This window comes from Tachysurus fulvidraco, chromosome 16, assembly GCF_022655615.1.
Source record: "Tachysurus fulvidraco isolate hzauxx_2018 chromosome 16, HZAU_PFXX_2.0, whole genome shotgun sequence".
NCBI classification, from domain to species: domain Eukaryota; kingdom Metazoa; phylum Chordata; class Actinopteri; order Siluriformes; family Bagridae; genus Tachysurus; species Tachysurus fulvidraco.
In genome coordinates this window covers 3,734,702-3,760,805 of record NC_062533.1, presented here as the reverse complement: position 1 = coordinate 3,760,805, position 26,104 = coordinate 3,734,702, and the positions used below count along the sequence as shown (strand labels likewise).

At 43.7% G+C, this 26,104-nt stretch overlaps 1 protein-coding gene across 13 annotated transcripts in view; it reads left to right on the top strand.

Moving 5' to 3' along the window:
- Window positions 1–26,104, top strand: part of fryl (furry homolog, like) — a 91,679-nt gene that overhangs the window by 39,550 nt on the left and 26,025 nt on the right. For 7 of the 13 annotated variants that reach the window (XR_007138091.1, XM_047801659.1, XM_047801661.1 and 4 more), the window contains 44 exons: window positions 348–440; window positions 1,053–1,151; window positions 1,988–2,089; window positions 3,673–3,717; window positions 4,926–5,029; window positions 5,183–5,291; window positions 6,816–6,902; window positions 7,004–7,175; window positions 7,504–7,636; window positions 7,750–7,857; window positions 8,997–9,234; window positions 9,446–9,622; window positions 9,720–9,806; window positions 9,950–10,218; window positions 10,499–10,712; window positions 10,989–11,113; window positions 11,263–11,320; window positions 11,550–11,641; window positions 12,669–12,841; window positions 12,939–13,099; window positions 14,051–14,161; window positions 14,277–14,431; window positions 14,535–14,634; window positions 14,731–14,899; window positions 15,079–15,335; window positions 15,461–15,601; window positions 15,763–15,928; window positions 16,034–16,118; window positions 16,229–16,341; window positions 16,453–16,603; window positions 16,903–17,006; window positions 17,264–17,467; window positions 17,646–17,838; window positions 18,327–18,448; window positions 18,576–18,763; window positions 19,207–19,301; window positions 19,451–20,091; window positions 21,366–21,634; window positions 21,730–21,870; window positions 22,198–22,398; window positions 22,587–22,748; window positions 22,878–22,952; window positions 24,110–24,286; window positions 25,312–25,320. Coding sequence is in view for 12 of the 13 variants with exons in the window: in XM_047801659.1 (XP_047657615.1) it covers window positions 348–440; window positions 1,053–1,151; window positions 1,988–2,089; window positions 3,673–3,717; window positions 4,926–5,029; window positions 5,183–5,291; window positions 6,816–6,902; window positions 7,004–7,175; window positions 7,504–7,636; window positions 7,750–7,857; window positions 8,997–9,234; window positions 9,446–9,622; window positions 9,720–9,806; window positions 9,950–10,218; window positions 10,499–10,712; window positions 10,989–11,113; window positions 11,263–11,320; window positions 11,550–11,641; window positions 12,669–12,841; window positions 12,939–13,099; window positions 14,051–14,161; window positions 14,277–14,431; window positions 14,535–14,634; window positions 14,731–14,899; window positions 15,079–15,335; window positions 15,461–15,601; window positions 15,763–15,928; window positions 16,034–16,118; window positions 16,229–16,341; window positions 16,453–16,603; window positions 16,903–17,006; window positions 17,264–17,467; window positions 17,646–17,838; window positions 18,327–18,448; window positions 18,576–18,763; window positions 19,207–19,301; window positions 19,451–20,091; window positions 21,366–21,634; window positions 21,730–21,870; window positions 22,198–22,398; window positions 22,587–22,748; window positions 22,878–22,952; window positions 24,110–24,286; window positions 25,312–25,320 (6,675 nt within the window). In the remaining variant the exon portion in view is untranslated. The remainder of the gene's footprint in view (window positions 1–347; window positions 441–1,052; window positions 1,152–1,987; window positions 2,090–3,672; window positions 3,718–4,925; window positions 5,030–5,182; window positions 5,292–6,815; window positions 6,903–7,003; window positions 7,176–7,503; window positions 7,637–7,749; window positions 7,858–8,996; window positions 9,235–9,445; window positions 9,623–9,719; window positions 9,807–9,949; window positions 10,219–10,498; window positions 10,713–10,988; window positions 11,114–11,262; window positions 11,321–11,549; window positions 11,642–12,668; window positions 12,842–12,938; window positions 13,100–14,050; window positions 14,162–14,276; window positions 14,432–14,534; window positions 14,635–14,730; window positions 14,900–15,078; window positions 15,336–15,460; window positions 15,602–15,762; window positions 15,929–16,033; window positions 16,119–16,228; window positions 16,342–16,452; window positions 16,604–16,902; window positions 17,007–17,263; window positions 17,468–17,645; window positions 17,839–18,326; window positions 18,449–18,575; window positions 18,764–19,206; window positions 19,302–19,450; window positions 20,092–21,365; window positions 21,635–21,729; window positions 21,871–22,197; window positions 22,399–22,586; window positions 22,749–22,877; window positions 22,953–24,109; window positions 24,287–25,311; window positions 25,321–26,104) is intronic. The other 6 variants (XM_047801660.1, XM_027163355.2, XM_047801658.1 and 3 more) reach the window with 3 other exon arrangements.

Genomic DNA, 26,104 nt, shown 5'->3' with positions numbered 1-26,104 from the left:
CCTAATCCCCACAGACACACTCCTGCATCTCGGTTTGTCCCCTCACTGTATGTCCAGTGCATAAAAGTGTATGAGTAACTGTAAGAATCTGCAGTCAACCCTCCAAGCTGAGTGCAGAGTAACGACTGTTTTATCCCGTCACAGTAAAAAACCGCACTCACCGTCTTACGCTTAATTAACTCTCTAATTTCCCGAACATTTTATTGAGCCTACAGTTGTTCAGCTGCAGCACCATCAATCCCCGTGAGCGCCAGATAGCGATCGACATCACACCGAGACCCTAGTGACACTTTTAGCATCGTACACTACAGGAACATCATATTTGATGTATCTCTTTGTTCATGCAGGAATGTGCCCAGTATTTCCTCGAGGTGAAAGACAAGGATATAAAGCATGCCCTCGCCGGCTTGTTTGTGGAGATCCTCATCCCTGTAGCTGCTGTAAGTACCCGACTCTCAATGTACGCTTGTGTACGGCGGTGTCTGTGATCACCTGAGAACCTCGGGGACTCGGTGCTGTCTATTTTACAACAGTTTTTAGACGTTGCTTTCCGAAGAGGAGCCACAACATTTGACTTATGTTTCCCAGATGCAAATATGCAGCCTTATCAACGGGACACATCCTTTACTCGTCATCATAGCACCGATTGAGCAATCTGCAGCCTAGCGCTGAACCTTTCACAGCCACAAGCCGGTGCAGTGCTGCTTCGGGTTGCTTATGAAGCGTAACAGACTAAATACAAAAAGAACGAAGACTTTCTGAAAGAAAAGCCACTGCTGGGCCTTTGGGGCAAAGCCCTCGAACTTGAATCGCTCAGTTGTATAAATGATAGAAATGTATACAAGTTCAATGTTAAACGTTAATTCAACGTTTGGTTTCTAATCCCTGATAGCATGTGATCGTGAAGCTTATACTGTGTGTACAAGTGTATTTAGCTCTTTGTTATCGGCAAACTTGATTGAACCATCATAACTTCTGTGTGTGTGTGTGTGTGTGTGTGTGTGTGTGTGTGTGTGTGTGTGTGTGTGTGTGTGTGTGTGTGTGTGTTTAAGGCTGTGAAGAATGAGGTGAATGTGCCCTGTCTGAAGAACTTTGTGGAGATGCTCTACCAGACTACTTTTGACCTCAGCTCCAGGAAGAAGCACTCATTGGTAAATGCCCATCTCTCTAGGAATCCCTCCTCTCTAGATCTTGAGAATAATATAGAGTGCTCTATCCTATCTATTCAATATCTTGCTTACTTCTCGCTATATCTAATCTAACTCTCTTGCTTGATCCTCGCTCTCACTCTCTCATGCTCTCTATCTCTCGTGCTCTCTCCCTCTCTCTCTCTCTCTTGCTCTCTCTCTCTCTCTCTCGCTCTCACTCTCTCCCTCTCACTCTCTCTCTTGCTCTCTCTCTCGCTCTCACTCTCTCGTGCTCTCTCTCTCTCTCTTGCTCTCTCCCTCGCTCTCACTCTCTCGTGCTCTCTCTCTCTCTCTCTCGCTCTCACTCTCTCCCTCTCTCTCGCTCTCTCTCTCGCTCTCACTCTCTCGTGCTCTCTCTCTCTCTTGCTCTCTCCCTTGCTCTCACTCTCTCGTGCTCTCTCTCTCTCTCTCTTGCTCTCTCTCTCGCGCTCTCTCTCTCTCACTCTCTCGTGCTCTCTCTCTTGCTCACTCTCTCGTGCTCTCTCTCTCACTCTCTTGCGCTCTCTCTCTCTCTCTGTCTCGCTCTCTCTCTCTGTCTGTCTCTCTCTCTCTCCTCCCTCACTCTGTTTTTTTTTTACATGAATCTGTATTAATCATCACTCTAGATCAGTTGTATGTGGAATAGGGCAGCACTTTGCTTTTGCTGTACTTTATTTTTTACTATACTTTCTTTCTTTCTTTCTTTTTTAAACCCCTACTAAATTAGTTTTTCCTTTATTTCTCTCTCTCTCTCTCTCTCTCTCTCTCTCTCTCTCTCTCTCTCTCTCTCTCTCTCTCTCTCTCTCTCTCTCTCTCTCTAGGCACTGTATCCTCTGGTCACATGTTTGCTGTGTGTCAGTCAGAAGCAATTTTTCCTCAATAACTGGCACATCTTCCTGCAGAACTGCCTCTCGCACCTAAAGGTAATTTCCTGTCCGCTAGGTTTCACTCGATGACGTTCAGCTAGCATCAACCAGCAGCAGTTTTTACCCCTTTAAAGCCCATATAATATGCACACAGATTATAGATTCTTCCTCCATTATTGAGTTATTGTTGTGTTTACACCATGCCACCTCCACTCAGGACCACACAGTGAAGTTTAATCGAGTACCGGACGATTAAAAAGTGGAGGTCCGGGTAGTTTTGTCCCTGCAGGTCGATAACGATGTTTATTCAGTGTTTATTGCTTGTAAATGTTTAAAATAATCAATTTGATTAATAATACATTACAGTAAGTAGTTCTTTATGTAATAAAATGCATTTACTTAGGAGTGTGTGTGTATACGTGTGTGTGGGGGGTGAGAGACAGGGATTGTACACATGCTTGCGTGTGCCTCAGTGCTAAAAACGGATTAGACTGCCGAACATAAATAAAGATCGTAAAGACACTTTACGAAGGATCAGATTTGTCTTGCTTTTTCCTCCTGGTGCTGTGGCGCAGGAAGTGTGTGTGTGTGTGTGTGTGTGTGTGTGTGTGTGTGTGTGTGTGTGTGTGTGTCCCCCAATGATTCCCTGGTTTCTGTGATCACATGCTTGTCCTTCTTGGTGATTCCATTCCCTGGGAGTAACCGGGTTCAATTAACGCTTAATCCAAGCTCGTGCTTCCGTGTCTTGTGTCGCTTCTGTAACGCAAACTGTTTCTGATCTGAATCTGAGCTCCTCCTTAATTCCGAGCCTGAAATCAATCCATAGATTCAACGAGCAAAGCCGAGCTGCAATCGGTGTCAGGTAGAAGCTTCTGTAGCCCACCGGCTTGTGATTTGTCGGCTCAGTACACGGCCGGTTTCCTCCTGATCGATCCATGTTGAGTTCCTCACTTTTCTTGCACGCATCTTCTCATCTTTGTCTATATTTCCCCCAAAAATCCAAGCCCATGAAATCACTTTGCCTGCTTCTAGTCTCCCCATTTATCCTCTTTCTTTTCCAGCTGTTTATCGCAGTGCTTATTTAATAATAGCACCACTCTTACCGCTACGGTGCTTAAGGTAACGCTACAATCCACCGTGCTCAGAAAACATTCAAGCCGATTCCCCTAAAATTCAATCCGAACACGTTTGGGCTCCGAAAGCATCGGCATACAGAAATAACATTTAAGTCACCGTAGTCAAGGCAATTAAACTTAATTCCAGTTAAGGTTACGAGTCCCAGAACAAATCTAGTTTTCCCGAGCAGAAATCGATGCTTGGATTTTCCCGTTCGGTGCGTCGTCGTAACATCTCGACTGGGAATCGAGTGGATTGCAGCATTAGTATTTCTCCATCATCTTCGCATCTTCCCGTTGTTTAGTATGGAGGCGTGTACACTGTGTCTCAGAAACGGCTGTGCATGTTATTAGATCTCAGGTACATATTTGGTTTGTGTGGTTTCATGTTTGCTCTCTCTAGTTCTTACGATCATCTTTTCTTTTTTATTTATTTATTTATTTTATTTAACACGCATGTTTTCCTCCCATCTTTTTTTTTTTCCTCTCCATTATTTCCCTCTTTCACAAATTCACTCGCTCCAGATGCCATCAAACAACAGCATCCGTAAGCAGATTGAGACTCTCCAGGTGAGTGGTGACCGACCCTCAGGGGAGCCGATCTTGTTTCTAGGAGGTCTTCTGATTGGCCTTGTCTTCTATGTGGGCTGATTTGACTCATGGATCAATGTGCATTGGACCCCTTGCGACGTAATCACTGAGCAGAGATCTGAGCTCGTACTAGCAGATGTTTGAGGAAAAAAAAGCTGCCCGATGTTGTTGATATTTGAGTGAGATGTCCACTCATGCACGGTGGCTTAGTGGTTAGCACGTTCGCCTCACACCTCCAGGGTCGGGGGTTCGATTCCCGCCTCCGCCTTGTGTGTGTGGAGTTTGCATGTTCTCCCCGTGCCTCGGGGGTTTCCTCCGGGTACTCCGGTTTCCTCCCCCGGTCCAAAGACATGCATGGTAGGTTGATTGGCATCTCTGGAAAATTGTCCGTAGTGTGTGAGTGTGTGTGTGTGCCCTGTGATGGGTTGGTACTCCGTCCAGGGTGTATCCTGCCTCGATGCCCGATGACGCCTGAGATAGGCACAGGCTCCCCGTGACCCGAGAAGTTCGGATAAGCGGTAGAAGATGAGTGAATGAATGTCCACTAAACTGTTTATAGCGATCACAGACATTAAGAAAATAAAAGAACTGTGTACATAGTACGCATTTAGACATCGTCGTAACTCACGTTGTGTCGCTCTTGTTGAAATGTTTGAGCGAAACGGTGGTTTATTGGACCTCGCTTCTAGTCATGCTACCTGTGTATGTGTTTGGTTTATGTTCATGTCCTCTCTGCTGGTCGGATGTAAACTGTTTAGTCTTTTTATTTATGTTTTTTTTTATTTTTTTTAAAGAGTTTAAGAAGCTTAAGTGCTTGTGGGTGTTTGTAATGGACCCGGGGTTTGTAGGAGTTTGTTTAGTGTATGTTGGACAAAATGTGTCGCGTTAATCAAAGGCTTATTCGCAGGGGTTTTATAAATTCTTTGCAATTTAATGAATCATCTCTTCCTTAAGGATCAACAGAGCTGTGTTCAAATCACCGGCGTAATTGGCTTTACAAAATCACATTAATGAAGCCTTCATGCTGATTCGCAACTTTAACAGGAATCTTAATCATCAATGCATGTACTGATAGAGTGATTTCTTTCATTCATTCATTCATTCATTCATTCATTCATATTTGATTGGCTCTTTGATTCTTACGTGTAAATGTGCATAAAGTTTACACGCACATCTTGTGTTTTCAGAACAAAGATCCCAAAATGTCTCGTGTAGCTCTGGAGTCCCTCTACAGGCTGCTGTGGGTTTACATCATCAGGATCAAGTGCGAGAGCAACACCACCACACAGAGGTGACATGGAAAAGTCCTGCCAATCGACTGACATGTGAAAACGAACAGAAACAAACAAATCTCTAGCTGTCTAGATGCAAAAAATACAAAATGACTGATCTGCCTAACCACACAAGCAGAGACCACTAAGCTCTTCTCTCTTCTCTCTTCTAGTCGCCTCCTCAGTATTGTTTCAGCACTTTTCCCCAAGGGCTCCCGCAGCGTGGTACCCAGGGACACACCTCTTAATATCTTTGTCAAGATCATTCAGTTCATTGCTCAGGTAAGTTTGGAAATGGCAAAGATTCATGTCTGGCCATTCTTTACTGCCTGCCGAATTAGACTCCTAATGCACTAGTAGCGTGAGTGAGTGAGAGTGTGAGTGAGTGAGAGTGTGAGTGAGTGAGAGTGTGAGTGAGTGAGAATGAGTGAGTGAGAATGAGTGAGTGAGAATGAGTGAGTGAGTGAGAATGAGTGAGTGAGTGAGAATGAGTGAGTGAGTGAGAATGAGTGAGTGAGTGAGAATGAGTGAGTGAGTGAGAATGAGTGAGTGAGTGAGTGAGAATGAGTGAGTGAGTGAGAATGAGTGAGTGAGTGAGAATGAGTGAGTGAGTGAGTGAGAATGAGTGAGTGAGTGAGTGAGAATGAGTGAGTGAGTGAGTGAGAATGAGTGAGTGAGTGAGTGAGAATGAGTGAGTGAGTGAGTGAGTGAGAGTGAGTGAGAGAGTGAGAATGAGTGAGTGAGTGAGAATGAGTGAGTGAGTGAGTGAGAATGAGTGAGTGAGTGAGAGTGTGAGTGAGTGAGAATGAGTGAGTGAGTGAGAGAGAATGAATGAGTGAGTGAGAGAGAATGAATGAGAGAGTGAGAGAGAATGAATGAGAGAGTGAGAGAGAATGAATGAGAGAGTGAGTGAGAATGAATGAGAGAGTGAGTGAGAATGAATGAGTGAGTGAGTGAGTGAGTGAGTGAGTGAGTGAGTGAGTGAGAATGAGTGAGTGAGTGAGTGAGTGAGTGAGTGAGTGAGTGAGAATGAGTGAGTGAGAATGAGTGAGTGAGAATGAGTGAGTGAGAATGAGTGAGTGAGAATGAGTGAGTGAGAATGCGTGAGTGAGAATGCGAGTGAGAATGCGAGTGAGAATGCGAGTGAGAATGCGAGTGAGAATGCGAGTGAGAATGCGAGTGAGAATGCGAGTGAGAATGCGAGTGAGAATGCGAGTGAGAATGCGAGTGTGAATGCGAGCGTGAATGCGAGTGTGAATGCGAGTGTGAATGAGCGAGCGAGTGAGAGAGAGTGAAAGAGAGTGAAAGAGAGAGAGAGACACTTTGAGTGGGAAATCTCAAAAATATTTGACGTAACACGTACTTAGAACTTCATCCCGAGACACCAATCCATGCATCCACATCAAGATGTCTTAAATTCCACTGGATGTGTTTCTGTTAATCAAAATCATGGAAAGTAAATACATCTGTGTTTTTTTACTCCCACAACATCGGAGTAGTCAAACGTTCGAATCAGACTTGCAGTGCTTTGGTTTTATCCACCCGAGTTTCTTTTTTTAGGATGCAGCCAAGGTTTTTGTGGTCATCCGGAGATATTTAGTGATGAGTCACACTTGTAAGAGGAAGATATTGTTAATACTTAAGGGTTTAAGATCAGATGAATCATGCTAACGAGGTAAAGACATTGTCAGGTTTAACAGGACATTGGAAGGTGTAGTAAATGAGGCTTGTTGTGTGGATGTGTGTAGTGTGTTTACAAGAGCTCTGTGACTTTACTTACCTTACCGTCTGTACTGTGCCTTACAGGAAAGGCTGGACTTTGCCATGAAAGAAATCATCTATGACCTGCTCTGTGTTGGAAAGTCTCACAAGACCTTCACCATCAACCCAGAGGTATGAGCATGAGCACACACACACACACACACACACACACACACACACAGCACAAATATGATTTTGTCTCCCCTTTCGTCTCACACCTCTCGCCCTCTCAGAGAATGAATATAGGTTTACGGGCGTTCCTGGTGATCGCAGACAGCCTCCAACAGAAAGATGGCGAGCCGCCTATGCCCACCACCGGTGTAATCCTGCCCTCGGGTAACACCTTACGGGTCAAAAAAATCTTCCTGAACACCACCCTCACTGATGAGGAGGCCAAGGTCATTGGTAAGAATTCCAGTCTTTCCTGTCCAGACTTTTTATTGGACTGAAAAGAAGGTATACCCTTTGTCTAAATAACCTTTTGTAAGAGTGTTTGTGTCGTGTCCCAGCCAACGACTTATTTATTTATTTGTTTGTTTGTTTGAATTTCAGTCTATTGTTTTATACTTGAAAGCACTGCTCAGAAATCGGCCACATCTAAAGACTTTTGTGTATCTCAGTACTGAATATATTGTGTATATAAAGGCTTAATGGTCTGCTGTGAAGGGATCTTTTGTTCAGGCTGTTTAGTGTGTGTGTGTGTGTGTGTGTGTGTGTGTGTGTGTGTGTGTAGGAATGTCTCTGTACTACCCTCAGGTGAGAAAGGCTCTAGATAACATCCTCAGGCACCTGGATAAAGAGGTGGGTCGTTCCATGAGCATGACCAGCATGCAGATGTCCAATAAAGAGCCAGAGGACATGATCACGTGAGTGCCGTCTCTGTATCTGTGTAGTTTAGACGAGCTCTTTAGTAGAATCACAGCCGGAATGCAGTCGCACGGCAAAACGTTAAACAATGTGTACGCGTGTCCTTTCGTAGTGGAGAGAGAAAACCGAAGATCGATCTGTTCCGGACGTGTGTAGCCGCCATCCCCAGACTGATTCCTGATGGCATGAGCAGACAGGACCTCATTGAGCTCCTGGCCAGGTAATGTCCCGTCACTTCAGACCACTTTGCTGTCTTGAAAAGTGCTACACTCACTACAAGTTACGAACTATGACCCCTTTTCCACCAAAAAGAACCGGGTGCTGGTTCCACTGGCGAACCTTAGAGAGCCGTCACAGAGCCGAGTGTGACGTCACTGTATACGTGTCACGTGTCCCAGCAAAGTTAGCGCAGCACACAAACACAAATACAACAACAACAATAGCGGATGTTGCTTTACCGTTAATGCTCATGGCTTTGTGAACATACATTGGCATCCAAACGTGGCGAATCTAACGTGTACGTGCGGCTCCGTGTAATCTGTATAAACGGAGGTTGTAATCGAGAAAGTACATAACGTTATTTTATCATTGACACAGAAAAAAGTTTAGCCTTAGCATGTAGCTACCTACTATCATGTGTGCTGATAATGTAGCATATCGCGGTAAAGTAAAAGTGTATTAAACATTAGTATACTTAAGGTACGTTATCAAATGCGCTAACAGTAGCCCCGCCCACAGCCCCGCCCACAGCTCCTGACACAAGCGGTTCTTAAGTCTAGACCAGCGACGTTTTGGTGCTACTTAAGAACCACTTTTACTGGTTCAGAGCCGGTGCTTTGGCGGTCGAAACAGAAAGAACTGGTTCTAAATTAGGCTCCAAACAAGCACTCAAACTGCCTCGGTGGAAAAGGGACAATATGTGCCGAGCTGAATATATATACACACACACACACACACACATACATATGGTGTGATGTATTTTCACTCATTTGTTAGATGAACTGAAACTAAAGTGTTTAACAAAATATCTAGATTGATGCATGTTGATGGATGTAGGCTTCAAACTCCTTTAAGGTTCCCTGAAATAACAAAACATCGATTTTTTTTTCTATTGAAATCTTTAAAGAATCTTCCAAAAATGGGGTGTGGCATATTGTGTGAAATGTTCAAATGGCTGCTTTTTCAGATCGAGTAAGATCGGACTTAACATTGGGAAGGAAATCTTCATAACGGTGTGAATTTGATTTGACCTGGACTTAAATAATATGTGATTATCTAGAGACAGACCTTTAATTTATGTGAATGTTGAGTCAGAGACAACAGCCGTGAAGATGTTTACAGTACGTGTATATCCTGCAGACTGACTATTCACATGGATGAGGAGCTGCGTAGCTTGGCGTTCACCACTCTGCAGGCTCTGATGGTGGATTTCTGTGACTGGAGGGAGGACGTTCTCTCGGGCTTTGTGTACTTCATCGTGCGGGAGGTGACAGACGTGCATCCCACGCTGCTGGACAACGCCGTCAAAATGCTGCTGCAGCTCATCAGTCAATGGAGACAAGCTGTTCAGAGCAGCAACCGCAGCCAGGACGCACAGGTGTGTTTCTGTTCCTACTCGCGTTCTAGCTTTCTGAGTCTCTTTGACATCATGTAAGGTGACTTCTATCCCTATTCTGCAGAAGTAGGTTTTTTTATTTATTTATTTATTTTATTTCAGTAAAAATGTTAAGTCGTGTCGTGTGTGAAAACAAGTGAGAAGTAAAAACACTGTTTCTTTGTGTGTGTGTGTGTGTGTGTGTGTGTGTTAGAGCTCTAAGGGGAGTGGGTGTCTACCTCTGGAGCGCTCTCCTGTCGTGGGAGTGCTGCACGTGGTAGAGGGTCTGGCTCTTGTGGTGCTGTGCAGCTGTAGACCAGCCACACGCCGCCTAGCAGTCAACGTGCTTAAAGAAGTGCGTGCACTCCACAACGCCTTAGGCATCGCCAAGGTAACTATACATCATGACCACAAAGAGCATCCTTATGTATATATATATTATTTTTTTCATTCTGTGGGATTGGAATGCATTTTCCATCGTGTTTCAGGGTGATGAGGAGTTGGCTGTGGATGTGATGGATAGGGTGAGCTCTTCAGTCCTGGAGAGCTTCATCCATCTCACCGGTTCAGATCAGGTAGCAAACCAACACACACACACACACACACACACACACACACACACACACACACACTCAATCCATAAGATTTCTCCACATGATCTTGTCATTATTCAGTGCATCATTTCTGTTACTCACTTCATGCAACTCTTCCTGTGCAGACCAGCCTGCTGTACTGTCCCAGTGGGATAGATCTACAGACCCTGGCGGAGTGGAGCTCTTCTCCCATAAGCCACCAGTTTGACGTAGTCAGCCCGTCGCACATTTGGGTTTTTGCACATGTGACTCAGGGTCAGGACCCATGGGTCATCAGCCTGTCTAGCTACCTACGCCAGGAGAACCTGCCCAAGCACTGCCCCACTGCGCTGAGCTACGCCTGGCATTTTGCCTCCACCCGGCTCCAACTGCTCTCTCCACAAGTGGACATCAAGTAAGGACATCGTTTATGTCTGTCTGTAATTTCATCAGTATCGTTATAAACTGATGGATGCCGTAAGCTTTATTTTGGAGGTATATGTTTGGTTTATCAGGAGATTTTATATTTTATTAATAGCTTAATTATTCTTTTTGGACTCTTATATTGTAGTTTGGGAATTTTTCTGCCTTAGAGTACACAGGAGTTTTATACAACTGCTAAAGAAAAAGTGTTAGAAACATAGTTATGTATAACAAATCTACCCCTTATTGTTTTTCTACTTTACCTTCTCCAGTAGCCCGATAAACGCTAAGAAGATGAACAGCTTGAGCAGCAGTGACTCGTATGTTGGCCTGTGGAGGAACTACCTGATCCTTTGTTGCAGCTCTACAACCTCCTCTTCGTCGTCCTCTTCATCCTCGTCCTCCTCAGTCGCCGGCTCTGTCCGCTGTTCCCCTCCAGAGACGCTGGCGTCCACCCCGGACAGCGGATACAGCTACGAGTCAAAGGTCAGAGAGTCGTCATATTCTCAGTTATGTTTTTTTTTTTTTGTCATTGTGTATCATGGTGTTCATCATAAATTGGGGCTGTTAAACCCAATTTATTCAATGTTTTTAAATGTTAAATCACTTATTTGAGGTAAGGACAGTGACACTGGTGTCCTGTTGTCTAGGCTAAGGATTGTGTGTGTGTGTGTGTGTGTGTGTGTGTGTGTGTGTGTGTGTGTGTGTGTGTGTGTGTGTGTGTGTGTGTGTGTGTGTGTTTGTGTTTGTGTGTGTGTGCAGATCATTGGCATTCCGTCCCCTTCTTCCTTGTTCAAGCATGTGGTTCCCATGATGCGCTCTGAGAGCATGGATATAACGGAGTCTCTTGTCCTGGGGCTTGGCCGGACAAACCCCGTTGCTTTCAGGTGTGTCTATATCTGTGTGTGTGTGTGTTATAAAGCAGTACATTTGATTTCACCTCATCCTAATCTGTGCGTGTTGCTCGTGTATGCTCTAAACGTGTACGTGTCCACGTGTATGTCACAGTAATGTTATGTTTTTGTCTGTCTACCAGAGAGCTTTTAGAGGAGCTGAACCCCATCATTAAAGAGGCTCTGGAGAGAAGGCCAGAGGTGAGCAGATGCATTCTTGTTATAGGTGCAAGGAAGAATCTCCAGCATGTATCTAGTATACATTATTTGTAAAGATTAAGATGATGTGTAGGATTTTATATATATATATATATATATATATATATATATATATATATATATATATATATATATATATATATATATATATTTGTACACTTGTGCTATGAGCTATTTCTGCTAATTATGTTCTTTTCCTTTGTTTGTGTAGAACATGAAGCGGCGCAGGCGTCGTGACATCCTCAGAGTCCAGCTGGTCCGGATCTTTGAGTTGCTGGCTGACTCGGGAGTTATCAGCCAAATGTACGGGACGTTCTCTTTATCTCATCTGTTATCCTGAACAGACATGCATTCAAATACATAAACCTCTGTTATATAACAAGCTCTGTTTCAATTTACATTTTAATTGGCACGGTTGCTTAGCGGTTAGCACGTTCGCCTCACACCTCCAGGGTTGGGGGTTTGATTCCCACCTCCGCCTTGTGTGTGTGGGGTTTGCATGTTCTCCCCGTGCCTCGGGGGTTTCCTCCGGGTACTCTGGTTTCCTCCCCCGGTCCAAAGACATGCATGGTAGGTTGATTGGCATCTGTGGAAAATTGTCCGTAGTGTGTGAGTGAATGAGTGTGTGTGTGTGTGTGCCCTGTGATGGGTTGGCACTCCGTCCAGGGTGTATCCTGCCTCGATGCCCGATGACGCCTGAGATAGGCACAGGCTCCCCTTGACCCGAGGTAGTTCGGATAAAGCGGTAGAAAATGAATGAATGAATGAATATTACGCAGCACTATATTCATATTTGTCTCAGGACTTCGGTTGAAAGAACGAAAAGGTTCAGAGAGCTTTAAATATGATTTTTTTTTTGTTTCCCAGAAAATAAGCTCCGCACACTCGAATGCACTCGCTTCTAAAATCCCTTTTGTTTCTGTACTGAAGACATTTTGATTCAGGATGTTTAAGATCAGCTTTTATATTCTGATATTTAGATTTCGATATGTTAAACGTACTTTAGGCAGCTCTCTGGTCCTCATGTCGGTGACTGCAACAATTACAGTCGTCACTGCAGTCAAATGTAGTCATCACTGTTAAAACACAGGCTTCAAACCAAAAGTAGACATTCAGACATTCACCTGGGTGATAAGAAACACATCAATTTCAATCACATGCTCTATTATTTTTATTCAACTTTCCCATTCAAAAATCCTGAATAACTTAGAGCTTATTGGTTAGTACTTATTAGTGGCTAGAGATGAAGGCTTTTATCAATATACTTAGTTATAATGTATATAGTCTTAGTTAAGACTCGTACAACAATATTCTGTGTGTGTGTGTGTAGTGGGAGTGGGGGGCTGGACGGGGAGAGCCATTCTCTGAACAGTACCCTGTTAGAGTACGTAGATCTGACGCGGCAGCTGCTGGAGGCTGAGAACGACAAAGACTCAGACACGCTCCGAGACATCCGCTCACACTTCAGCGCCCTGGTGGCCAACATAATCCAGAATGTGCCAGGTACATGCAAGCACACATTAAAAATCTTTTTTTTTGGCTTGGTATCTGCAAGTTGTTTCCTCCTTACATATATTCGATTCGTGTGTGTGTTCCACAGTGCACCAGAGGAGGAGTATTTTCCCTCAGCAGTCTCTGAGACACAGTCTGTTCATGTTGTTCAGTCACTGGGCCGGACCCTTCAGCATCATGTTCACTCCTCTAGACCGCTACAGTGACCGGAACATGCAGATAAACAGACACCAGTACTGCGCTCTCAAAGTAAGAATACACACTAAATGCACAATACTTAAAGGCAGGGTCTCCGATTTTTGAGAAATGCTTCAGAAAACCGAGTCGGGCCGAATAATAAACAAAAATCAAAACAAACGTGTAGCCAATGAGCAGAAAGGGGCGGGGCTTGTCAGTATGGGCGGAGAGAGTGTTCAGTGCGCATGTGTGACATTAGCAGAAAGCGGTTTTAACATGGACATGGAGGATAAAAACAAAGAAAGAAAGAGAAGAAAGACTTACGATAAGGACAAGAAGTAGGACGTGTTAATATAGGATCAGCTTTCCAGCGCTGGAGAGAACTGAAGGAGCAGGAAGTTGGCCACATATTCACAGGTTGGAGTTTCCCGAGTCAATAACTCCTGAGCTAAACGCTGTTACTACACAAATAACACCTCTTTTCTATCGTAGTAATGTAGAGAGGCAGCTACAACCGCGTTTTGTGTAGTAACAGCGTTTAGCTCAGGAGTTATCGACTCGGGAAACTCCGACCTGTGAATATGTGGTCGACTTTACTTAAGACGCCGAGGCGCTTTTTTCCTTCTCGATAGGTGAGTAACGTTGGTTTTGCTTTGTTACACAGAACTAATATATGCCTTTGTCCTTTACATGATTATGCTTGTGTGTCATTTTTGCTTGTTTGTTTATCTGCAATCGTATTGTTCTTCCCTTCAGCTATGATAAAGACACGTTTCTTTCTGTTAGTTGCCTGGGTTACGTATGTATGTGTGGGCGGAGCTATCGATTCAGGGGTGGTACAGACGTGTTTGTTTTGGTGATTTCAAATGTCGAAATTGGCTTTCAAAAATTGGAGCCCCCGCCTTTAAGCACACATATACTGTCAACATTATAACAGTAACAATCGAAGCAGATCCCAGTACGTGGCTTCAGATTCGTATGCACAGAGGATTAAGCATCACAAACTCCACCTGTTTTCTTCAGGCTATGTCTGCAGTCCTCTGTTGCGGCCCGGTGGCCGATAACGTCGGCCTATCGTCTGACGGATACCTCTACAAATGGCTAGACAACATCCTGGACTCACAAGACCGCAAGGTGACCCACACATTCATCATAAGGACTTAAATTGATGGAAACAGCTTTGAAAAGAAAATGAATCGAAGATCCTTTTTTTTTCCTGACACTGTGAATGTGTGGTGTGTGTTTACAGGTTCACCAGCTGGGCTGCGAGGCTGTGATGTTACTGTTAGAACTAAACCCAGACCAGAGCAACCTGATGTTCTGGGCTGTAGATCGCTGCTACACAGGCTCTCGCAGGGTCGCCACCGGCTGCTTTCGAGCCATCGCCAACGTCTTTCAAAACAGGTACGGCTCAGTCAGCTCAGTCTTTCTGGGTTTATGATGACTGTCTGTGAAACCACGGAGAATAGTATGTGTGTGATTGTTATATCTTGGTTATATTTTGCAGGGATTATCAGTTTGATACGGTGGTGCTGCTGAACCTGATCCTCTTTAAGGCTGCAGATTCATCTAGAGACATCTATGAAGTGGCCATGCAGCTCCTTCAGGTACAAAAAAGCATTCATTTAGGAGGAATGGATTTAAAAACGACCTCTTAGTTTAAAATCGGTGGTGTCGATGATCTTTGTCTCTGTACGCCTTAGATCTTGGAGCCGAAGCTCTTCCGCTATGCTCATAAACTGGAGATCCAGCGCACCGATGGTGCCCTGACTCCACCTTCGCCGCTGCCCCACCTCTACTCGGTATCTTACTACCAGCTCAGTGAAGAGCTGGCACGGACATACCCTGAGCTCACACTCCCCATCTTCTCAGGTACAAAAGAAAGTCCTGTGATTTTCAAGTCGATTCCACGTCATCTGCAGCTTTAGTGCGAACGCTGACAAAGACATTTTTAAGTAAACTCGCTGTAGGTAAATCACTGGAGTGTTACTGTAACACCACAGTTTCCGCACTGAGCCGCTTTAACTGTTTGCGTTCTTGTCCAAATGCAGAGGTGAGTCAGAGGATTCAGACGGCGCACCCCGGTGGTAGGCAGGTGATGTTGCACTACCTGCTGCCCTGGATGAACAACGTGGAGCTGGTAGAATTTAAGCCGCCGGTGCGCCGGCAGGACGAGCAAGAGGACGAAGAAAACGCACGTGAACGCGAGATGATGGTGAACAGCCGCAGATGGCTCAGAGGAGAGGGTTGGGGATCACCACAGGCAACCACCATGATCTTAAACAACCTCATGTTCATGACCTCTAAGGTACACACACTGTCCTGTAAAACCAGGGTTTTTAATGGTTCATCAGCACTGTGGATACCATTTAAGCACTGTGGAATCATGTATGTGAATAATGTGTGTTTTTGTGTGTGTGTGTGTGTGTATAGTATGGAGATGAGTTTGCATGGTCAGAGATTGAGAATGTATGGACCACTCTGGCAGATAGCTGGCCCAAGAATCTCAAGATCATCCTACACTTCCTCATCAGCATATCCGGAGTCAACAGTGAGCCAAGTCTCCTGACTTATGTGAGTGTCACCTTTTTTGGCCAATCATATCATATACGTTCTTACCGTTGCATGAATGGCTTTATTAGTGTGGAACATACTGTATGGTGTAGGGTCATGTCAGAGTCAGACCTGTCTGAGAATGATATAAATGTTGTTTCTACATATTCGGTCTCTTCCAGGTAAAGCGTGTTGTGGTCTACCTGGGAAGAGACAAAACTATGCAGCTTTTGGAGGAGTTGATGACCGAGCTGGAGCTGACTGACCCTGTGAGCTCAGCTGTAACCCACATGGATAACCCACCGTATTACCGTATCACCTCCTCCTACAAAATCCCTTCCGTCACCGGTGAGCATTACACAATACATTCATATTGTTACCAGCTTTTGTCTTTAATAGTGAGTTTGTTTGAAAATAAACATTTTTTTTTTTTTTGTCTTTGCTAAATAACAGGCACTGCATCCAGCAGTAACACTATGGTTCCTGGCCCTGATGGCCACCATGACAACAAGGTCAAAGACCCCAATATGGAGGACAAGTAAGAACACTTTTCAATGTTCCATCTGTCTCACACAGCCTCATACCTGATCATACACTTACCCAGCATGTGATGCTTACTAATGCTCATCTCTCTCTGTGTGTGTGCAGTTATTCTCATTTAGATATCTATAGCGGGCTAAACAGCAATCTGAACAGACAGCACCACCGCCTGGAATCCCGTTACAGCAGCAGCTCTGGTGGCTCCTACGAAGATGAAAAAAGTGAGATCTTTGTTTTGTTTATTTTTTAATCTCAGAGCTATGAGTTAAGCCTGTGGCATTGAATCATGCGCACTTAGGATATAACCATTTCTTTTCTTTCCCCATTTCCAGGTGACTCCATGCCAGTTTATGCAAACTGGCGTTTGAAAGTCATGGAGCATAACTGTCCTGAGCCCCTTCCATTCCCACCCACAGGAGGCTGCTGGTCTCCGCTGGTTGACTATTTACCAGAAACTACTGCACCTGGGGTCTCCCTTCACAGGTTACATAAATTTACATGTATTTATTTGTGTGTTTGTTTGTTTGTTTGTTACATGCCTTTATCCAGCAGTCTAAACTTATTTGTACCAAGCAATGGTTCCAAATGCTCAAGGACCTGTTTTTTTTTTTTCCCTTCAATCTCAGTATGGTTTTGTTTGTTTGTCTGTCTGTACGGGATATCTTTTTTTTTTTTTTTTTTTTAAATAGTTCCTTGCAAGACTTTCGAACGCATCCGTAATAAACGAGGTCCTTCATCGCTGTCTGTGTTTTTTTTCCTCTTATGTTCTGACCTTCTTGCAGGTGTAACATTGCTGTGATCCTGCTCACTGACCTGATTGTGGACCATGGAGTTAAAGTGGAATGGAGTGCTTACTTGCACCTCCTTCTGCATGCCATCTTCATAGGTACGTGCATCAACAAATGATTTGCATATACTTACTTATGAATGTAAAATGATCCGCAATAGGAATTTGATCATAATAGCAGTTTTAGAGCCAGTGAAAAAAAATGTGAGCTGGAGTGTTGTTCATTCATTCATTCATTCATTCATTAATTTATTTGTTTGTATAATTATTTATTTTTTTCCCTCTTTCTGACCAGACCACCATTATATTTTACAGTTTGTTTTGTGCAGTTGTTAATGATGTCTGATTCCCTGTAGGTTTCGACCACCAGCACCCAGAAGTCTACGAGCACTGCAAGCGCCTGCTGCTCCACCTGCTGGTTGTCCAGGGAAACAACAACAGCGTCCAGGGAAACAACAACAGCGTCCAATCACTGGCCTCTGTTCTGTTGCGCAACCGCGAGTTCCACGAGCCCAGGGTTCTCACAGTTAAACCCATTCCACAAGAGTTCAGCCTCACAGGTGTTGCACAATAACTATTTATTTATTTATTTATTTATTTATTTATTTATTTATTTATTTATTTATTTATTTATTTATTTATTTATTTTTACCCCTGTAGAATGTTGAAGTGATGTCGGGGCAGTTCTTTCCAGCAGGTTTGTGTGTGTTAAATGTTTTTTTTCTTCCTCCCCTTCAGGTGTGTCGGAGGCTCCCGAATACCAGCCGTCTCCAATGACAGACTCCGGTTTGAGCTCCAGCTCAACGTCGTCCAGTATCAGTCTAGGCGGCACGGCTTTGCCGCACCTTCCCCACACGCTGCTCAGTGAGGTGCAGCTGTCTGCTGAACAGGACGAGAAAGTTAAAAACCTCATTGAGTTCATCAGCTCAAGGTGAGCGTCAGTGTCCATGTGGTTAATGCCTCATTGTTTACTTTATGCGATTTTCAGTTTGGAATCTCATATTTTGTATGTATTTTTGTGTCGAATGTCAAAAGCACATAGTGTTTCTGTGTCATCTTTGCTGTGGATGCTGGAGGTTTAAATAGACTCTACTAACTTGTTTTGTGTGAGACTGAGTTAAAGTAGTAAGCTGCAGGCATGTCTGTGCTGAGGCTTTTTGTCGTCTTGTGTCCACAGCCATGTCTAACCGGAGAGGGTATTGTTGCTTTGCATGTGTGTGTGTGTGTGTGTGTGTGTGTGTGTGTGTGTGTGTGTGTGTGTGTGTGTGTGTGTGTGTGTGTGTGTGTGTGAGAACTCAGATTTTTGTGTGCGAGTTTGTAGACGATGACATTTTAGAAGCTGTGTGCTCTCTCTTCTTTTCTTGCACTCTACACTCTACCGAGTCACTTACTAGACTTGTTGTGTTGGCTGGCTCATAGGAAACGAGGTCCGTTGTGGAATCACGAGGACATGTCTCCTAAAAACACCAACATCAAGAGTGCCGAGCAACTCAGCATCTTCCTCAGACACGTTGTTACGGTCTTCAAACAAAGTCAGTCAGGTTAGTTTGTGCTTTTGTTGTTTAATGTTTACTGTTTTTGTTTGTTTGTTTGTTTTAAGTAAGCAGGGGTGTTTGTGTACTCGGAGTAAAAGCATGCCATGTTGAGCAGCCTGTATGTGTTGAACAGGATTCCAGTTGGAGCAGCTTTTGAGTGAAGTGGCATTGCAGACTGCTCTGTCCTGCTCCTCTCGCCATTACGCCGGACGTTCTTTTCAGATCTTCAGGGCACTGAAACAGCCGCTCACGGCCTCCACTCTCTCGGACGTGCTGTCGCGTCTGGTGGAAACTGTGGGAGACCCAGGAGAGGAGGCTCAGGTAACATCAATAGCATAGATTATATCTTTATAATGGTTATTATATCTTTATATGGTACTTCTCTTCATTTTCTGTCACGATCCAAGCTATCAGTAAGTTAAAATACACACAGGTTTCATATAAATGACAGAAGGACACATCGCTACTTACTTGTTAATTGTAATGCATACAGAGCTGAAAGCCTCGTTCTCTGATCTACTCTGTGTGTGTGTTTGTGTGTGTGTGTGTGTGTGTGTGTGTGTGTGTGTGTGTGTGTGTGTGTGTGTGTGTGGCTTCATAAGAATTCAGATTACGACATATTCGGGAACTCTAGATCATTATTACATTTCTCAAGTATCATATCCAAGAACAGTGCCTTAATTTCTTCACACACACACACACACACACACACAGACACACACATACACACACACACTCACTATCTCTTTTTTCTGTCTTCCTAGGGCTTTGTGATAGAGTTGCTGTTAACTTTGGAGGCTGGTATAGATACTCTAGCTGATAACGTGAAGAACTATGACCTTCTCACGGCATTATCACAGTAAGACTGTTTATTATATTTTATATTATTTTTTATTAGACTATATACTATTTTTTATACTGTTTATTATTTGCTCATGGTTGTATTAGAACAATCGGTTTAGCGATTTCTAACAAAAGTCTAACAAAAAACGTTCTACGTTTCTGCAGAGCTTCGTGCTATGATCCTTTGCTAGGTAACAAGTTTGCCATCAACCGGAAGAGCACGGGCCAGCTGAACCTGAACACTGGTGGACTGTTACACATGCACTACAGCCATTTATGCAGTAACTCGCTACGTGCCTGTCTCCTGGCTGAGCGCAGAGGCGACCGCCGGAGGAGCAACACGCTGGATGTGGCCGATCGCCCAGGAGCCAACCACGGCAACCTGGCTCGCACGCGCAGCTTATCATCGCTGTGTGAAGGCGGAGTGGTGACTGGTGGGGGAGGTGGTGGGGGTGGTCCTGGGACTTGTACAGGAGACCCTGGTCCACCTGCGGACCCCACGAACCTGCTAGCATCCCTATTCTGGATTGCAGCATCACTTCTGGAGTCAGACTATGAGTTTGAGTACCTGTTGGCCCTACGTTTGCTGAACAGGCTGCTGGCCCAGCTGCCCCTGGACAAAGCTGACAGTAGGGAGAGACTGGAGCGCGTACAGGCCAAGCTGCGCTGGTACAACTTCCCCGGCCTGCTGCAGCTCTTCCTAAAGGGCTTCACCTCAGCCGCAACGCAGGAGCTAACCATACACCTGCTGAGCAAGCTGATCAGTGTGTGTCGGCACATGCTCGTGGACCCCTCACAGGTGGCAGGTCAGAACATCATCATAATAGTAGTAATAATAATAAGAAGAAAATCAACAATAATAGAAAGGTTGCCATGCCAACGCAGAGACTCACCGGCGGCCCGTTATCGTGCTAGCTTGCTTCACGTTATGCCCACAGCGATTTATTTATTTATTTATTCATTTTTTTAAAATCCGCTGAAATTGGCTTCACTTCATTCTTGGCATCTCAGACACTTTTATATTTTTAAGTAATAAATTACATTCATGTAAATGTAGTTTTCCGTTTTTCCGCTAATCACGTTGCTAACTTTACCGTAGAAAACATTTGAGCAGAAAAATTTAAATTTTATGTGGTGAACAAAGACGATTATAGTCGCTCTCGGATCGGCATCGGTCCGGTTTAATTAGCAAACCGGAAGTGCTTTTGTATAAACTTAAATCAACACATCCGATGTTCAGCTTGTGAACTGAATTATAACGTTTTATCAATTCTGCAATTTGTTGTTGTGATAAAAGCTCACGGAAGTCTAAAAAGCTATGGAATTTTCAGTACCTCGTGCAATCCAAAAAATGCTGTGAAGAGAGAAACCTTCAAAAATAATGAAATTAGACACTTTATTTTTATCAGGAATTTGGCTCGTTAGTTGCACTGAACGTTTTGCAGAATCTTCCACAGTTTGTCCAGCAGCCTTTTTTTTTTCTTTCTTTACTGCCAAACATTTTCCTGTAGCACACGATGTTTAGTCAGACACACAAAGTTTTTGTTCTGCATCAAATAGGCAGAAGTCAGAGGATACTTTTAGAGATATTCTTACAGAGATAAGATTTATTAACAAGAAATAGGGTATTAAAGACTCACTACACAAGTCCGTGTGGTTAAGAGTTCACAAACCCTTGTTTTAAATACATCATAAAAATTAAAAATAACTTTGAAACAAATCTCAAATCACCAGTTAAATGATCAGGTATTAAATCGAAATGCAGTTTTCACTTTAATACACATTAACACCCCCCATCACCACCACCCGTCCCTTCTCAAAATAAATGTAGTTCCTACTTTGAACACTTGATGTCGCTATAAATAAATGAACTCAACACAACAACAAATCATCATCTTATTACATTTTTCCACACTATTTTCCCCCTCAATACATATACAGTAATGTTACCGGGCTTCAAGCTGGACATGGTGACCTATAGATTTTTAAAGTTAGATGCTGAGTCCGTACCACAAATCCATTTTGTGTTCTCTCTGCATAGTTGTGTCATATTTTCCTATTTCTATTTTCTTCCTTTTAGGTTTTCCACTGAACATCCTGTGCCTGCTGCCTCACCTGATCCAGCACTTTGACAGCCCCACAGCGTTCTGCAAAGAAACAGCAGACCGCATTGCCAAAGTGTGTGCTGAGGAGAAGTCAGCCACGCTGGCCAACCTGGCACACATGATGAGCCTGTACTCCACACACAGCTACTCACGTGACAGCACCAACTGGATCAACGTGGTTTGCCGTTACCTCCACGACGCTTTCGCAGACATCACCTTTAACCTCGTAACATATTTAGCCGAGGTTCGGGACAACTTCGTTGGAAAAAAAAATGCACTCGTTCGTACACTTCTGGTGCAGTGAAAATAATGTCTTGTCTTTTTGGATATTTATTTCAGTTACTAGAGAAAGGGCTACCCAGCATGCAACAGTCTCTGCTGCAAATCATTTACAGCTTACTGAGTCACATAGACCTGTCAGCAGCCCCTGTCAAGCAGTTCAACCTCGAGATCATGAAGATTATAGGCAAATATGTGCAGGTGGGTACGGAACAGAACAGCCACACGTTTGCTATCGGCTTTTTATCACGCGCTATCGTGTAGTACTTTAAAACATATATGTAATGATTCCTGTTACTCACAGCTTGGTGTTGAGCTCTGTCTCAGTCGAACTCAGCCGTAGATGTCTCGGTTACATTTATAGAATGAATGCAAATGGCGAAGCATCACTGAAAACAGCAATAGATTGGCAGGTTCATGGTGTTCATGGCTCAAAGCATTTTTCATACAAAATTGTAATTGTCTTAAATTATCGTCACATCAATCAGAAAAGAGAGTTGTTATTTAATTTTATGTGATTTAATTCAGAGCCCTTACTGGAAAGAGGCCCAGAACATTCTGAAGTTGGTGGTGTCTCGCTCTGCCTGTTTGGTGGTGCCCGATGAGGTGCAGCGCTCCTACAATGCCGAGTCAACGGGCTCACCTGAAATCACCTTCACACGAATCTTCAACAATGCTTCCAAGGAGCTGCCTGGCAAAACACTGGACTTTCACTTCGACATCTCAGAGGTACACACTGTCCTTTAGATTTAAGCATGTATATATAGGCTGTAGATTGGGTTTCCTGTCATTTAAATTCAGAGTCACTCTACAGAAGTTTTACCAGTTTTTTTTTTCTTCATATCTTTCTTGCTGTTTTTTGTAGCTGTGCTGCAGCTTAGCTAAATGCTTACTCTAGACTTCTACATTTCTCCTAGACACCCATAATAGGGCACAAGTACGGAGATCAACGCAATGCGCCCGGCCGAAACGGAAAACCTCAGGTCATTGCTGTAACCAGGAGCACATCCTCCACTTCATCTGGGTCAAACTCGAATGGCCTGGTACCAGTCAGCTGGAAGAGACCTCAGCTGTCCCAGGTGCATTGATTAAAATCTTTTACTCCTTTTACTTTTTTTCCCTTCCCAAACCTTGATTTCTGTAGGCCATATCATAAAAAAAATCAGTACTGGTGGTGTTTACTATTTGGTTTGTCACCATGATTGCAGAGGAGAACTCGAGAGAAGCTAATGAACGTCCTGTCTCTGTGTGGACCAGAGACTGGCATGCCCAAGAATCCTTCAGTAAGTGTAATGTCTCATTTCAGTAGCACAGAGTCAGTACCTACAGAGTCAGTACCTGTACACAGAGTTACAGAGTCAGTACCTGTACACAGAGTTACAGAGTCAGTACCTGTACACAGAGTTACAGAGTCAGTACCTGTACACAGAGTCACAGAGTCAGTACCTGTACACAGAGTCACAGAGTCAGTACCTGTACACATAGTCACAGAGTCAGTACCTGTACACATAGTCACAGAGTCAGTACCTGTACACATAGTCACAGAGTCAGTACCTGTACACATAGTCACAGAGTCAGTACCTGTACACATAGTCACAGAGTCAGTACCTGTACACATAGTCACAGAGTCAGTACCTGTACACATAGTCACAGAGTCAGTACCTGTACACATAGTCACAGAGTCAGTACCTGTACACATAGTCACAGAGTCAGTACCTGTACATAGTCACAGAGTCAGTACCTGTACAGAGTCAGTACCTGTACAGAGTCAGTACCTGTACAGAGTCACAGAGTCAGTACCTGTACAGAGTCAGTACCTATAGAGTCAGTACCTATACATAGTCACAGAGTCAGTACTTATACATAGTCACAGAGTCAGTACCTGTACATAGTCACAGAGTCAGTACCTGTACATAGTCACAGAGTCAGTACCTGTACATAGTCACAGAGTCAGTACCTGTACATAGTCACAGAGTCAGTACCTGTACATAGTCACAGAGTCAGTACCTGTACATAGTCACAGAGTCAGTACCTGTACAGAGTCACAGAGTCAGTACCTGTACAGAGTCACAGAGTCAGTACCTGTACAGAGTCACAGAGGCAGTACCTATACACAGAGTCAGTACCTGTACACAGAGTCACAGAGGCAGTACCTGTACACAGAGTCAGTACCTGTACACAGAGTCAGTACCTGTACACAGAGTCAGTACCTGTACACAGAGTCAGTACCTGTACACAGAGTCAGTACCTGTACACAGAGTCACAGAGGCAGTACCTGTACACAGAGTCACAGAGGCAGTACCTGTACACAGAGTCACAGAGGCAGTACCTGTACACAGAGTCACAGAGTCAGTACCTATACACAGAGTCACAGAGGCAGTACCTATACATACCCATGTATTGTCAGAACTGTCCTATATTTATTTGGCTTTTCTTGCAGGTGGTCTTCTCCTCAAACGAGGACCTGGATGCAGGTGATCAGCAGACCAGCCTTATTCCCACAGTAGAGGAAGTGACACGGGAGGAGGACGGGCAGGCAGAAGACGCAGGAAGCGAGCAGCAGTTTGGAGTGTTTAAGGACTTTGACTTCCTGGATGTAGAATTGGAAGATGCAGAGGTGAGAACTGATCCTTGTGAATAGATCATATTTCAGACATGCTGAAGTTTCCGCTCTGTTTGTAATGTCACCGTTTCTGAGGGGAACACAATTTTACCGTAAACTAATTTGTTATAGCAGACATTCTTATCATGTACCACAAAAATCTGTCAAGAACCTCGTACAGGTGTTAAACATCACCGCTACGCACGTCACGATATTCATCCCGATGTTGCCGTCTACAGCAAACTCGCAGATCGTGAAAGATAATCTTTGGGCTGCAGTGTGTGATGTTCACTGGCAGCCGATCTTGTGCTGTCTCGACCAGAGACGGATAACCATAAAGTTCTAGCAGAGTCAGAAATTTTTCATTCAAATCTCCGTGTGAGCGACCGCCATAATAAGAGTCCTCTAAGAATATAGTGACAAAAAACTACGCTAATGATAATGGAGGTGATTTAAAAAAATGGCAAAAATGGCAAACAACCAACAACCTCGGATTTAAAAAAAAGAAGATCCGTCTCATCAATTGTGGCAGCAGAGAGAAAGACTATAATGTCTCATCACTATTGCATTACGACTTGTATGAATTACAGGTTTCAGGTATGTAGCTCGCTAATTAGCACGCACATGCTCTGTATTGGGTTTATTTACAATAATGACAACATGAAACTATTTAAAGAGCTTACAAACCTGTGCCTCGTCACTTCCCACTCATTGTAGCAGAATCTAGTCATTTTCTTTAACGGTAGCTCTAGGATATAATCTAGCATGTTATCACATGGTCTGGTTGGGATCACGTTGTACAGTGAAACGTAGGAATAATCGTAAACAAACGCCGGAATCGCACGGTGTAAAACAGCTTTATACAAATAAATGATTCCATATTTAAAGAAACATCCTTTCCTTATTTTGTGCGATTCTGTTTGAACAGGGAATTACAGTAGGTGCCGTATCAAACTTTAGCAGAATGCATTTCTGTTTTTTGGGCTTTCTGTCTTTTGGCTCTAACACTACTGTTGTCTTTCCCCTTTTCTTGCGCTCAGGAGATGCAGGTACGTTTCTGTGGGTTGTAGAACGCTATCACTCGCTGCTTAGTGATCAGTTGTACTGTTTACATTCTCATAAGGTCTCCACTTTTATGGAGTTCATTGGCAATTAAATGATTATGATTTTCTCTATTGCTGTCCAAATCTGCAAGTTAGGTGCATTATTTATTTTATTTATTTATTTCTGTGCTCCTGTGTTTGCGTGTATAGGTATGTATGTATGTATATACACTTACTGTCCACTTTATTAGGAACACTTGCCCAATTTATGCAGTTATCAAAGCTGCCAAGCACATGGCAACAGCGCAGTGCTAAAAATCATGGAGACACAAGTCAAGAGCTAATGTTCACATCAAAATAAAAAAATAAATAAAAAAGTAGGGAAAACCCTCCACACACCGGATGTTTGTGTTTCGCTCTGTGCCGTGCAGACTACTTAGTGAAAATCCCAGGAGATCATGAGTTTCTGTAAAACTCAAGCCAGCCCATCTGCTACCAACAATCAGAGGTCACAGAGGTCAGATGTGTTCATCGTTCTGTTGTTTGATATGAACATTAATCACAGCTCTTGACCTGTACCTCTATGATATTCTGCTATGTGCTGCTGCCACACGATTGGCTGATTAGATAACTGCACGAATGTACAGGAGTTCCTAATAAAGTGGATGTGTGCATGTGTGTATATATTTATATGTATAGTGGAATATATAAGTATATACATTGTAGAATTTTTACTATCTATAATTTGTCCCTCCATGTTCCGTTGCTCCTTTACTGGCATGCACATGCC